This window comes from Anarrhichthys ocellatus, unplaced genomic scaffold (assembly GCF_004355925.1).
Source record: "Anarrhichthys ocellatus isolate YVR2014 unplaced genomic scaffold, GSC_Weel_1.0 scaffold8, whole genome shotgun sequence".
In the NCBI taxonomy this organism is placed as follows: Eukaryota; Metazoa; Chordata; class Actinopteri; order Perciformes; family Anarhichadidae; genus Anarrhichthys; species Anarrhichthys ocellatus.
The window spans coordinates 1,709,275-1,724,420 of NW_022280038.1; the positions used below are offsets into that span (position 1 = coordinate 1,709,275).

Genomic DNA, 15,146 nt, shown 5'->3' on the forward strand with positions numbered 1-15,146 from the left:
AGAGAGAGAGAGAGAGAGAGAGAGAGAGAGAGAGAGAGAGAGAGAAAAGGATGCAAAAAAAAGGGAAAGAGAGAAAGCAAGAGAGAGAACGAAAAAAAGAAGAAAAAATAGTTCGGAAAAAAAAATGTAAAAGAGAAAGATGAAACCCTCCAGCTCCACACCCCCCCAGACCAATCTGAGTCTGACCTCGCTTGACCCATCTGCTGCTGGACCCGCCCCACACTGTCACTGAACGAACTGCTCGTAACCTTGGGTACTACTCGTCAGGTTGCCAGGGGAAACGGATGACCAATGGGGGTCTTTCACTGGGATAGAGCACACGCACTCATCCTTAGTAAGTAGAGTCAACCAGAGGATAGTGGTTTGTCTCGGAACGCCCCCTGGTAGACTTGCACTTAAAGCCCTCGTGTGCAAAACGTTTTATGTCTTCAAATAATTCTAGTGGTAAACTATTTTGTTGGTGAAAAGTTGGAGTTGGAGGACAGCGGTGTGTCCGTCCCTCCGTCACAGCATCACCACCTGAGCTTCAACCAAGACAGCATCCAGGTAGTACTTATCAAAGTATCACTTGATGAGAAAATGATGATATATTGAATGAGAAAAGCCCAAATATTTATAATAAACAAAAATAAAAATAATAGTAATTCAATTTATCTTAAATGTTATTGAAACTAGTGTGTAGGAGTTATGATGACATTAAACTTTTATATCATACTTAACAATATAATAGTCAGATATAGTAGATGGGTCAGTTGTTGGCCTAAAACACATAAATACGCTGTATCTATGTCTCAGCTCGCATAAATGAAATGAAGCATTTTAAAAGGGAAGAAGAAGAGTTTGGTTTGTGACCAAAAAGTTCCACGGTCGCGTTCTTCTAATCAGCCGTCAAAAGTCTGGGCAAAACAGTAACAGACAGTAATCATCAAGGTGCCTTTGAGTCAAGTGCTCGGGCCGCCATCTGCTTTTGATCGGCGCGCCAGTCGTACAGTTTGGTCAGCTGATCCCAGGCACAACTACAACAATAACAACAACAACATCCTGTGAGCCCGTGAAACAAACAAACTAAACAAGCTAGTGTCATTAAACTGATAAAGTATCAGATAACTTGAAAGGAATAACTACAATAACAGGCAAAGAAGAAACACAGTCGATGTTGGGGAACAGGGTCTGGTGCAAAGGGTTTGCATGCTCTTCCCCCGAGTCTGCACAGATATACTTGATCTTGTTTATATAACTGTGCATTACTTGGAATCCTAAGCCCACGTACTACTACTACTACTACTACTACGACTACTACTACTGAAACTTCTTCTTTTTGTGTCTGTTGAGCTGGGTGTGACTCTCACTGACTGGTGTCTGTGTGACTACCAGCACTGTGACACCCAGCCTTGTATAAGACCCATTGAAACACCACCACCACCCCCCCACCCCGCAGCTCTGCATCCATCACATTCCAGCCCCTTCCTACTGAATGTAGGAATACTGTGGGTAAATATTTGTCTCACGTGCATTACCTGACCTCTTTAGCTCACACACTTTACATCCACATTTTGAATTACTGCTCTTGTTGTGGACTGCGATACATTGTACTTCCTGTGTTCCGCTCCTCTCTGGATCCCCTTCGAGTCAATTCAAATCTAAACTGTAGATGCAAACAATGCGTGTGCACTGTCCACCTGGCCGGCTCCGTACGTACCACGCCAGCTGCATGTCCCAGCGTCCCGGCGGGCGGCGCGCCGCCACCCGTCGTGACGCTGTTGGGGTGGCGTACGTGGACAGCTGGCCCGGCCGCGACGGCGGGAGGGGGGCCGCCGGGCGCCAGTTTGACTCCCTGCTGCGGGGTCGGGATGTGCTGACTGCTCAGCAGGGACAGCCTCAGGGCCGGGAGGCTCTTCTGTTGACGGGCAGAGAGAGGTCGGTGGTTTAGAGTCGGAGAGCGGACAAACACACACATGCATGAGAGAATGAACATGCACACACAGCTGGAAAAGAAAGCAAATGGTGGTGTGGTCACTGGCTGGCTTAGCGTGCATGTTGTCATGGTTACAGGGTAAAGATGCTGAGATGTCTCACTTTATACTGTACGTCGTAAACATTTCCTTCTTCAGTTTAATTCGATTTTACGACAATGAAATGCCGTACATGAAACACGTTATCTGATAACCACTGACGAAACCTGAGGAGCTGATGCCCCGCACCGACTATTTCAGGCAGATTTTTTTGACGTAAGCGGCCTAACGCTGCATGACATTGTGTGTCTGTGGCCGCGTCGGGCGGCCTTGATGTGACGCTCATCGCGGTTGGCTGGAGAAAACACCGCCGGCTGCTGGCAGGGACGGCTGCGGGGGCCACTGTCACACACAGTCAGAAGTCAGGCCAGAGGGGTGTGTGTGTGTGTGTGTGTGTGTGTGTGTGTCATTCTACTGTCAGGGGCCTGGCCATCACTGGCCTGATGATTTAAGGGGCAGGTTAGGGAGCAGTTAAGGAAACGGTTTGATTTTAGGGGTGAATTTAGAGCTGAGGGGCCCAGTTATCTGTCAAAGTTGGGCCCCAGCAAAGTGTAGGGAAAAGGCTGTTTCAGGGTGAGGGTAAAGGATCGAGGTCAGGGAACAAGTGCAGATTTAAAAAGCTGATGGAGAGCAGGTTAAAAAATAAATAAAAGGTTTAGAAGCGAGGACCACACCTTGAGAAAGGGCACCAGGTACGGCTGCGGAGACGACTTGAGCTCAGTCTGCAGCCGGCTGGTGAACTCCTCCGGGTCGATCTTGGCATCCTGTCAAGGTGAGGAAGGAGGGGGGGGGGGGAAAAGTATAAACACCAGTTCACAAGACAGCCCACACAGTAAGTTAGAGCACAACGCGGTGACTCGAACGCGACATGATGACATCCCCAACTCCAATCCTGGCACCTCAGGTCGCAGCTCATCAATGTGCAACTGGAGCAAGGAGGGTTTCATGCTGCCATCTACAGGTCTAAAATATTCATTACAACAACACACTAAAGGTGTCCACTCTGACCGACTCCATGCAGTTGAATATTTTAAACTGCAAAAAAAATAGAAGGTAAGTCACGATTAAATAAACACTGTGATTCAATCTGGATACAGAAAAGAAGCACCAAAATAAACTCTCTTAACTACACAAGCACAATACTTCCATAACGTCTGTTGTACATTTTTTTAAACGCTCACCAGCAGGTCCTGAACCAGAGACTTGACGTTCTTGGAGGTCTCGGGGGACGGAGAGTTGTGGGACGCCAGCTTGATGAGCGTGGCCAGGAAATTCTTGCACTTCTTGACATTCTCCTGCATTTCCTGTCAGAGGCAAGAAAACGATTATTCACCCGATGACGGGAATCTGAGTAGAGCTGGCAGCAAGGGATAGAAGTTGCTCAAACCTTACTTCTGAAGTACTAATCAACGTTTGAATAAATGATCTTCTTTTGTTACTAGGATGCTGGGATTAGTGCCGATGTAGGATCAGAGTTTGGCGTTAAAAGAAAGGCTCCGGGTCAAATCCTGAGCAGAGAGGAACTTATTTATGCTGCCCTTCTTTTATTAATACTTAGCAGAGATGCTACAGAATGAAACTACCAGGACTGGTAAAGAATCAGCACTCTGCCCGGTCATCTTTGTAGCCAAATGAGACATGGCACCTGTCTACTCAAACTGCCAGCGGCGACAAACTGTGGCCCCTTAGAGGGCTCTCCGGCCTGAATATATATATATATATATATATATATATATATATATATATGTGTGTGTGTGTGTGTGTGTGAATCTGCACCTCTGTGCCGATTATGAATATGCATGCAAGCCAGCATCTGTAAGTCTGTGTGTGTGTCTGAATATTGTTACGTCTGTGTGTCCTTGGGTCTGCATGCGCTCGTGTGAACGTACGAGTGTGAACGTGTGTGGGCATGTGTGAGACTCTCGGTGCGGGGGGCCAGCTGCACGAGGCGGCGAGGCTGCTGGGTCTGGGGGGGGGGGGGGGGGAGAGGCTGAAGCTTGTGACACAGCCGGCAGCCGCTGGCGGCCTTGTGACAGCGCCTGCCTGCGCCCTGGAGGGTGAAGTGTGGGCGGCGGGGGGAAGAGAGAGGGAACAGACCTGGGACACGATGGGACCTCCGGGGTTCGCGGCGATGCCCGTCTGAGGAGGCTGCGTCGGCTGGGAGGCTGCCTGGGCCGGGGCTTGGGGGGCCACCGCCACCACGGGGGCCTGCTGCGGAGCCGCCACTGCCACGGCCGGCGCCGCGGGGACCTTCTGTGGAGGGGGGCAAGGAAGAGACAGAGAGATAAACAGGACGTGACGCCTCGCTCGCAGCAAGGCCACGGAGAACAGGAGGCAGGCGCCGCGGCGCTCCCTGTCACATCTGGTGTCCTGACTTCGGCGGACGTCGCTTAACAGACAAGTGAGGGAGGGGGTGGGGGGGAGAAAGGGGAGGCGGTGGCACGCTAGAGGCTGGGAGAGACAGCAGGCGTCGAAGCTTTTCTTCACAGTCACCTACCTGATAAGGGACGCCTCCTATCAAGGCGCCATCAGCGTTCTCTCACTCCAAAAGCCCTCATCACCTCTTTTGAATCTCTCAGGGCCTGTTTTTCACACTCGGCGAGGAAAATATGTGACGCAATCGTAAAGCGGACAGCTCTAAACACAGGTGTGAATGCGCCCCTAAAAATGCATGAAGGTCTGGTCGCTCAAGCCGCATACGGATCACATACGTGGACGCGGCCTTGCAGCGCAATGTGAGCCAAAATACACTTCTATCTGCACAAAGCGGCTATATTCGGCATTAAACTTGCATTCTCTCTACTGACCATCAGGGGGCGACTCCTCTGGTTGCAAAAAGAAGTCAGATTGTATGGAAGTCTATGAGAAAATTACTCTACTTCTCTCTTGATTTATTACCTCAGTAAACATTGTAAACATGAGTTTATGGTCTCAATAACTAGATTCAAGTCTTCTTCAATACATGATGTTCATTTGGTACATTCTGGTCCATTTAGAGTCAAATAGACCATAAAGCGGAGTATGCTTTAGGGCGGGGCTACCTTGTGATTGACAGGTCGCTACCACTACCGTACGCGGAGCCTCTACATCACTCCTCCGCAGTACCAAATATGGTCACCTCTGCTCACTGATTGCAAAAAAACATGGCGATGGCCAAAATGGTTAACTCGAGGCCTCAAAACTGCAGTCCAACAAACCAATGGGTGACGTCATGCTGCCTACTTTCACTTTTTATGTACAGTCTATGATCTGCACTGAAGGGCTGCCTCCTTAGTGTGTGTACAGTATGATGAGAAATCGCACAAACAGGGAAAAGGTCCAGAAAGGCACCAAATTGGTTCCTCAGAAGTGGGAGAGTTTAACTGAAAATATTATCTCCACCAGAGCTAGTGAGGATAGCCAGGGCTTCTATACTTCATTCTTCACATTTTTCTCAGCAAACAAATCCAACAGTACTTTTGAAAAACAATACATGAAGAAAACATAAAGCAGCACAGAAGACAAAAAAACAGGAGAGTAAGGAGGGTTGTCTCACTGGGCGGAGTGCAGGACAGGAGGAGGAGGAAGAAGAGGAAGAAGAAGAGGAAGAAGTCTGGAGGGCAGGGCTGGACTGGGTGGGAGAGGGCGACGGTACCATCTTGGCCGGGGTCAAAGGGCACTGCCTGGTGGTCTGAGAGGTCGCGGAAGACTGCAGGGAAGAGAAAGAGAGAGAGAGGGGAAGAGGAAGAGAGAGAGAAACAGAGAGCGTAGAGATATCAAAGAAAGCGGGCGAGGAAGGGGGAAACAAGAGGGAGGAATGAATACAAGGGATGCAGAGAAAGAAAAGGAGCAGAGGTGAGCGGGCGTCCGTTTCAGAGGCAAGAGTGGAGGAGAGAGAGAGAGAGAGAGAGAGAGAGAGAGAGAGAGAGAGAGAAGAAGAAGAAGAAGAAAAGAGCAGCGGCGTGCCTTGCGGACGGACAAGGAAAGGTCGCGGCGGCGGGAAGGAACGAAGAAGGGCGGCGTCACGCTAGTGGTGTCGAAAAGGGTGAAACGGAGAAAAAGCATGTGTCGGTCAGGTTGCAGTCTGTCACGGTGTGTCACACTGCTGGAGTCTCATGGCAGGTGGGGAGGGGACATGTGTGTCCACAGGACCGAACCACACCAATGGCATCTACCTATTACGCAACCTGATGGAGGGACAGGAAGAAATCTGCCACTCGCTTTCCTGATACAGAAACGTTGATTCATTGATAACTGTAGGTCATGACAAAGTTGCCGGTATTTAAGGTGAGACACCACAGGCTAAACACTGTTTCTATGCACTGCTCAATTAAATATAACTATTAGTCAGCCTGAAAATAATGAATTGCAGTTCTCTAGTCTAGAAGTAACACATGCAGGAACTACTTTTTCTTTGCATATTTAAACATAACATTTCAGAAAAATTGCAATACAATAAATAATTGTCTTAATGTAAGTAATCACCTGGGGAAGTTTCATGGTGATATCTACTGGTACATTTTTTCACCCTATTCGCCTGTAGTGTCTTCAACATGTATGTAATTTTACAAAACACGTCTTTATAGGCGGTTTACTTCAGACTGTGAGCCAGAAATCTCCACTTCATTAGCACTTATATACACCGAACTTTCCAGTTTCATTCCTATCTGTATTCTGAAGGTTTTTACAGAGGGGTTTGTTCATATATCATTCATAGCCTGATGTATACAATATTTGATTTCTAAAAACATGGCAAAATGTTTTTTTATTAAGAGATAATCCTCACATACATCAAGAAAAAGATTGAATAAATAATTTTGAAGCTGGCTTTATCCAATGTTTCTGTTCTGGAAATGTATGCAAATTAGCACATATTTAATAAGAGAATGCCTCATTTGCATATTTAAACAAAATATAATTGTCTTCAACTGGGGAAGTCTCATGTGATGATATCAAGTAGTTAAAATCGCTTATCAACTGTAGTGTCACCTCTAAAGCGCGTACAAGCGGTTGACTATGAAATGCAGACATGAGATACGATGATTACGATGGTTTGGTGTTTCTTGGAACCGACATTACTTGTAAAGAAACAGGTGTATAGCAGACATGTTTGAATCTTAAACCCCCTGTAATAAGGAGATGATTACTACAGTAGAGCGGTGAAACTGTTTTGATGACACTGCTCGGAGAACACAGAAGACACACGACTGAGATAAAACCTCCCAGTTAGTTAACAGACCATGCGGGACATAAACAAGAGAGATCCGGCTGCTCACGCTCCTCTACATGTACAGTGTGCTTGTGGGTATTTGGACAGATTCCTTTATTGTATTTCTTTTGACGGGCACTTCACTCGAGCACAGTGGACTCGAAAACTGGGAGGTTTAAGCGCCGACGTTCAGCTGTAATTTGACAATCCAGCCCCTTTTAACCCGATCGTCTCGTTACAGGATCAAACGTGACAATATTAAGGTATTTTAACTGCTACTGTGTAAAGGGAATACTGCTGTTAAAAAGCACCTTATTTGTTTAAAGTGTTTGCAAACCAAATGTTATTGCACTTTTGTTCATATAGCAGTACTTTTAAAATAAAAGTGCGCAATACACTACTTTTGAATTCATTATTGAACTTTGCGCATAACAATGCGATTAATCACGAAAAAAATCATGCGATTAATCGCGATTAAAAATTGTAATCGTTGCCCAGCACTAATATATATAAAGTACAGTATATGCAGTATATGGGACCCAGTGGTGTGATCAATAATGAGATGTGTACCATTCAAAGTAGGTTGCAATGGAGATACTGTCGGTTCTGATAAAGGTTGATGCTGAAATGTGTCATAACTGGAGTTTGTTTATTATTATTAGCTTATTAAAAGGTGCAGGAGCAAATGGGACAGCTTGGCGGGGAGTGCCACAAAACCACCTGCGATGCCCGGTGGCTCACCGCACACACACACCCTGGCTGCTATCCTGTCTGTGGGCCGAGACAACCCAACAGGGCCTATGCCTCGACCTCTGGCACACAACCCTCCATTCATAGGCGGGCCAACACACACACACACACACACACACACACACGATTTGTCTTGCACACAAAACGCAGACACACAGCGTGCCAAGGACAGAGGGAAAGAGGCGAGAAGAAGTAGGATAAGAGGAGGAGGAGGGAGTTTCCCCACCGCTTAAAAAAAGTTTTGTGTGCGATCCAAAAGAATGTTGTGCTGAGAAGTCGGGGGGGGGGTGAGAGCCACGGGGTGCATCCCGCCGCCGGCGATGCCTCTCTCTCTCTCTCTCTCTCACTCACTCCCTCTCTCTCTCTCTCTCTCTCTCTCTCTCACTCCCTCTCTCTCCCTCTCTCTCCCTCACTCTCTCTCTCTCTCTCTCACTCCCTCCCTCCCTCTCTCACTCCCTCCCTCTCTCCCTCTTTGCACACGAACACGCTCTTGAGAAAACCAAAAGCCTTGTTAGCTTTTGTAAAATAATCAGGCAGTTGGATGATGAATGATTTAACAGGTATGGAAGGAAGGAAGCTCGGGATGCCTTCCGTTCCTCCCCTCGGGGGGTCACGGGAAGAGTGACAGGCCGACGGAGGGGCTGAGCTCTGGGAATAAACACCATTCCCTTTCATTTTTTCCCTGCCACTGCGTTTCCTGTCGAGACGGCGACGCCGCGGCCCGGCTAATTTGTCACAGGCGCGGCGGTGAGAGGCGATGACAGTCTGCGAGTCTCTTTATTTGCAGAGGGGGCTTTTTTTCCGCATCGGGGTGGATGCAGGTGCGAGTGCAGGAGGCGGGTGGGGGTGGGGGTGAGGGTGCTGTTGTGTAACTGATGCGGACTTCCGTCTGTGGAGTCTGTGTGAGCATCACTTTATGCTGCGAAAAGTACGAGGGTGGAATTTGTTTTCCATCGTTTAGGAAACATTAATGTCAGTTTCAAAAAGGTTGTTACGTGGCCCCTTTCAGCTCGGCCTGTAGTGCAGCAATACTACCTGAGAAGGTAAAAACCTCCACACAGCAGTGTGATACTGCATAGATGCACCAATGCAGCACACACTGCTGCATCTCATGAATGGGGCTGGCACTGTGGGGCTGTATTTCCTGGACATTCAGTGTCTGATCTGATACGACGATTAACACGTTATTATATTCTCCGTTTCCTTTTTGCAATCAGAGATACTGTATGCAACTCTCATAATAGTAGCACGTGTCTCACTGTGGAGAGTGTTAGGGGAGCAGGAAGTAGTTTAATTCAGAAGTAGAGGTAGAAGCAAAGAGGAAAAGTTTAGCTGAATTAAAAAAAAAAGAAAGAAAGATAGAGGAATGCTGCCCTCTAGTGTCCGACTTATGTCGTTGCAGTTCGTGATGTGATGAGCAGGAGATCTCAGGTGAATCAAGAAAGTCTTTAGGCTGAATCTTCACTGCAGCCTGAGAGGCCGGATCAAAGAGTGTGTTGTAAGACTAACTGTTGAGGTCCAATCGAGCACTTGGCTTCTCCCTAAAGCAGTTATTACTGTATTTTGCTGTCGATAGTCTGACCAGATGACTATAACCATGCAATATTTTAAAAAACACTTCCCTATGCCCTTACTTACTATTCGGAAAAGCGTGCGCACGGGACAGTATTTGAGAGACCATAGAGGACACGCTACCTGATTTTATGAATTTCATTTCCTCACAGTTCCCCGCTGACGTTGGAAAAACTTAACGAAAGTCAAAGCTCAGTTCCAAAACATTGAGTTGGGATTTGAGGGCTTGTTGAGCGCATATTCTCCAAATGACGACGTCACCTGACCACAACGATTACTCGATTAATCGATGAGTCGATTGAATCGAGCTGTGCCAGATTCGCTGGTTCACGCTCCGCAAATCCGATTTTTTTGTTTTCCATTTTCGTTCATCTTCTGCGACAGAGAACTAACTATCTGCACGAATCATGACTCAGCATTTGGGTTTTGGGTCGTAGCAGTTTGAATAAGTCAACTTGGGCTTTCGAAAAACTGCCATGGGCATCGTCTTCTTCTGACGGTTTCAAAACAGAGAAAATAACTGAGCAACAATGCTGCAAAACAGGATGAACTGCAACACAGTGCAACCTATTTGAAGGGAATCAAAATCAGTTTTAAATGCCTTGCAGACAAAATCATTTTTTTATAATCTTTTTCTTTTATTCTAATAACGAATGCCGACTCTAACACGCCAATGTATACCCCTTCCAACCCCTCTGATGTGCCAGTGTTGCATGTTCTGAGGTGAACGAGGACGACACAATGCTCTAATCCGAAGAAATATTTATCCGGGCCATTTCCTGCTTGATTTGCAGAGAAACAGCGAGAGACAAACTACCCGGTGATCTCGTCATTAAAGCCAGTTAAAGGTGTGGATTCGGCAAGCAGGTCTCTCCGTGAATGATGTATCCACAGGTGATCATACGCTAATTCCAATGAATGATTCAGTGGGCTCGTTAGAGTGTGATGAGGACCCCCCTTGAAGTCATTAAGGAGCCTTGAGACATTAATTCACCTATTAATCGCAGTTTAATCTATACGTAAAATAATTGGGAACACTCTATCGTTCTGATAATTACCCGGCTAAGCTTGTTAATCACATCCCAATTAGGCGGAGCTAAGCTGCTCGCTTAATAAGATGCTTGCCCCCCCGATATCAGGCGTAAGAATCAGATCAGCGTTCCTCCGAAGGAATCGGTCCAACTCATTTTGACAAAAAGGTCAGCGGTTGTGACGACGTTCATAAAAGACTGAAACGTACAGAAAGTATGTCTGTGCAATGTGACACTTTCAGTCATGGTTGCTCTCATGACCTTTGCATTGTGGGAAATGCATGAAACTGGCAGAATACAATCTCCCGCATTAAACTCATCCTAAGAAGCGGTTCTGTGGTGCCAACTTCAGGTCTGAGGTCAGCGCCTTGGTGGAGGACAGTGGATGTTGGATTTGGTGAGCGGCAAAGCTTTACAGGCGGAGTGGATACAAATGTCTGTGTGGTCTGAATTCCTTTTTTAGTTTAAGATGAACGAATGCCTTTAGGAAAATTAGGAAGTCTCCTCCACAAATGTTGCAGTGTTTCAACGTCTCTTATTAGTCTCCGTTTTTCTGAATTTCTCTTAGTTGTAAAATAGAAACTGTGTGCTATCGGTCACACCTTTGAAAGTCTACAGGCGGCAGCTACCGTGTGGGCTCTGGGGCTGGAGTCTCACCTGAGGAGTGGTCACTCTGAAGGATGCTCCTGTCGTGGGGGTGGCAGGTCGTGGAGTGACGTTGTTCTGGGCCTGCGCCTGGGCCTGGGCCTGAGCCTGAGCCAAAGCCTGCTGAGGAACCATCACTAGCTGGCCCAGCTCTGTGCGCACCAACACCATCCCTGGAGAACCACGGAGAACATTTATCTGAGGGAACACTAGAACGTCACGGACAATGAATGGTATTTAAACCACCTAAGTGCATATATATTGATATATATATATATATATATAGATATTTATATATCTATATATATGCAATGATATTGTAGGGTTGCCCATTGGTGTATTTTTATAAAATATTTGCAGAGATTTTCGATAAATAATCATCAGTAATGTGGATATAATGACTAAAGGCAAATAATAGAACAACTACAACAGTCTGGTTAGTTCATAAAATGACATCGCTTTACTGTAACGCAGTCTTTAAAACCAGGAGAAGACAACTCTATACACGCGCAATATTACGATATCCAAAATCGAAAACGACATCTAGTCTCATATCACATTGTTGAAAGGATGTCCATATATCACCCAGCCCTGATTGGATGTGGATTATGAGTATGTGAAGTGCACTGGTATTGAACGGTGAATGATCTCATACCAGGGGCACCGAAAATGTTTCCGAGTTTGTCTGTTAAAGTTGTGTGACAGGACGGCCCAAGAAGTCCCATCCGAACGTTTAACCCCGGCTCTTAACCGGCGCAGGAGGAATATTTAACCGCAGTTCGCCATAGCAGCAGCACTTCGCTGCACCAAGCCAAGCCGGACCGTGGGTTAAACCGACCACAAACAAAATGATGCGCTTCTTCTGCTGCAAGTGCAGCCATCACGGTCTAAATGTGAGACATCCTCATATAGAAAACGACATCTGTTATTGTCATGTGTCAGGACAGTCCCGTCGTGTATTATTGTTTATTTCATCGCTTACAACGCGACTGGTAGCACAGACTCTTTGCTGTTTTTTTTTCAAAAAGGCTAGGATTACAGTTGCTTGTGAGGTGTCCCATGTCAGGTCAAGATCAAATGTTATTACACACTTGTTTACCTTTTGCAGAATTTCCATAAAGTCAAAAAAAGAAAGAAGACATGAGGTCAATTCGGATCATTCTATTGTTTTTTTGTGACAGACATTATTCCTGAGGTGAGTAACTCTAAGCAGCATTAAAAAAAAAAGACAGCTGGAGAGGCCACACACACACACACACGCACACACACGCACGCACACGCACGCGCACATGCACCCTCCCACTGTATTGCAGTTATTACCCGCCATTCTCCCCAAAAGAGCAGGAGCTTCAGAGACGTTGGCTCCCTGGCAAAAGTCTTCTGCTAGTTTCTTTGGGGTGGCCACAAATGTGTACAATGTATGTGAATTGGATTATTACATAAAGCCTTTGAAACACTTTGTAATCTTGGAACAACGTAGATCTGCAATTCTCCCAGTATCAAGAAAACAAAAAGTATTTACACTAAGAAGAATCTTGTAAAACTGTAAGCTAGCCACAGTCAAAGTTTGACTGTCTTTATGCTCTAGTGGTGAACATTTCAAAATATGTTTGCACTGACACGAAGACATATTTCTTCAAAAATATGTCTGGCAAAGGAGATCCTTCTAATTACCATTCTTGGAAAAGCTCCAAGGAAAAATACAAACGTTTGAAACACTGGTGACAGTCATGAGAGCAGCTGCCGTTCACTACGTCGTAGATGGAAAAACCTTCAAAGCCTGATTGCGGACGTGTCACTTTGTTTGCCGTATAAGTTGTGTGAAAACACTGGCAGTCAGGTTTCTTCATGGGTTCATTGGAGGGAGCCCCGTCTTCTCCTCACAGTGACCTCCTAAAATCATCATTAGCCTCGGGGGGGGGAAACGCATTACTGTTAATTAAGTTTGAGTTAAAGACTTAAGCATTAGCTAAATTATCAAAAAAAAAAGTGCAGATATACATTAAATCGGACAGTTTCAATGCAAACTTTGTGCAAGTTTTCTCTTATTTCTCATGGTTCCTTTGCGATATCACAACCGAGCTGGGAAAAGTGTTCAACCCCCCCCCCCCCTATAGGAATAGATAGGAATACAGCATGTTTTTATCTTAGGAACTGGCACCACCTTATAGCACACACAGAACAACTTAGAAAGCTTCCCCAACACATTGACAAACATGAGAACAGGGTGTCTCTCACACACTCTCACACACACACACACACACACACACACACACACACCAATGAGCCTCAGGTAAGGTTACTTTAACACAGGTGTGCTGCCCCCCCCCCCCCATCCTGCAAACCTTACCCGGTGGGATGGTGAACCCTGGGGGCAGCTGGATGGTCGTCTGCTGCTGAGGTGGTCTGACGATCAGCTGGGGGGCCACCATCCTCTGAGGTGCTGCTGGAAGTCCAGGACGGGGTTGAGTCTGCGCGGCGGTGGCCGCGGCGGGCGTTGCGGAGGGCAGCGTGGGCCTGACCACGCTGACAGCGGTCGTCACCGACGTGGTCAGACCGCTTCCACACGCGGAACTCGCCGCCGCACCTGCTGCTGCGACACAAGCAGCGGCCGTGGCGGAGCTCGAAGGCTGGGTCACCGTTGTGGCCGCCGCTGCTGCTGCTGTGGTTGTCGTTGGCCTGACAGTGGGGACAGTGTTTATTACAGAGTTGACACTACCAGACTGGCTTGACATTACAATGTTGGACTGACAATCGTCTGTTTTGGAAGCCCCGGTGCTGTGGTTCCCCTGTGAAGCCGAGGGTGAGGTGGTGGTGGTGGGTCCTACGCGAGCGCCCTGCTGGACCAAGGCCGAAACACTGGTCCCGCTGCCGTTCTGGGCTATGCTCGCTACAATGTGACTCGGGAGTCTGTGCAACGCAATGGTGGGAGTCCCCCGGTCCAGAGCTATAGCCGACTGACCCGCGTGGAGGTTGGCGTTCGTTAGGGTGAAAGTCGAAGTGTTGATAGAGGACGTCGCCGGTTGAGCGGAGTCCGGCGGCGACGCGCCGGTATCCACGGAGCTCACGTTCTCAGCCGCCGCCGTGCAGTTGCTGTTTCTCCTCGTCGTTACCGCCGCACCGTTCAAACTCTTTATCCGAGCCGAGGCGCTCCTCCGCGGCGCGCTTATGCGTTTCCTCGGCGGGTTAGCTTCTTCCACCGACGTCCCACACGAGCCCGGGCTGCCCTTAGACCCCCGGCTGGATGTGGTGCTGATGCTGGCCGGCGCGGACGCCAAAGTTGACACGCAAGGTGCAGTCAATGTTGTGATGGATGCTCCATGTGATAGCGAGCCGCTGGTGCTGGTGGCGTTCGCGCAGGCAGCCGAAGCGACCGACGGCTCGCCAAAGAAAGGCTTAGAGTCCGGAGAAGGAGACGTGACAGTTGTATACGGGCTAGCGTCTTTTGAGTTGATCTCGGGGAGCATCTCGGGTTTATTACGCCGTCCTTGTTGTTGTTGTTCTAGTGTTGTTGTGCCCACTGGAGCTGGTAGCGTTTTTCCTAAGTGATGGTTAGCGTGGGCCACCGAGCCAGCGCCTCCGTTCTCGTCTGTTTTGCCTGCTAGGTTGCTTTGGCCAGCGAGCTGTGACTCCAGTGAGCCCACTAGGTCGCTCACAGCTTTTTCGTCCACCTCTGAAAACAGCATATCTTCCAGGGGGTCGGAGGCGCCCGCCATCTCTGATCACAGATAGCTGTCTTATTTTTTTTTTTTTTCTTTTACAGTGCGCCTGCGTGTTACTAGGCATTGTGGGAATGAATCTGACGTCATTAGCTGAGGGGGGCATCCTAGTTGTATTTTTCATGATTTTTCTTCGAGTCTAATTTAATGAACTATTTTGAAGAGGTGTTGCAATAGTGTTACATAACGTTCCCAAGCTAGGGCACTTTGCACCCGTGGAATACTCTCT

General features: G+C 47.5%; 1 protein-coding gene across 3 annotated transcripts in view; it reads right to left on the minus strand.

Moving 5' to 3' along the window:
* LOC116384222 (transcription initiation factor TFIID subunit 4) overlaps window positions 1-15,001 on the minus strand; it is an 80,530-nt gene extending 65,529 nt beyond the window's left edge. Inside the window, exons 1-7 of one of the 3 annotated variants that reach the window (XR_004212797.1) lie at window positions 13,549-15,001; window positions 11,211-11,371; window positions 5,548-5,700; window positions 4,110-4,265; window positions 3,194-3,316; window positions 2,687-2,776; window positions 1,700-1,897 (exon numbers count right to left, since the gene is read on the minus strand). Coding sequence is in view for 2 of the 3 variants with exons in the window: in XM_031848698.1 (XP_031704558.1) it covers window positions 1,700-1,897; window positions 2,687-2,776; window positions 3,194-3,316; window positions 4,110-4,265; window positions 5,548-5,700; window positions 11,211-11,371; window positions 13,549-14,914 (2,247 nt within the window). In the remaining variant the exon portion in view is untranslated. The remainder of the gene's footprint in view (window positions 1-1,699; window positions 1,898-2,686; window positions 2,777-3,193; window positions 3,317-4,109; window positions 4,266-5,547; window positions 5,701-11,210; window positions 11,372-13,548) is intronic. The other 2 variants (XM_031848698.1, XM_031848699.1) reach the window with 2 other exon arrangements.
* Window positions 15,002-15,146: the final 145 nt, after the last annotated feature.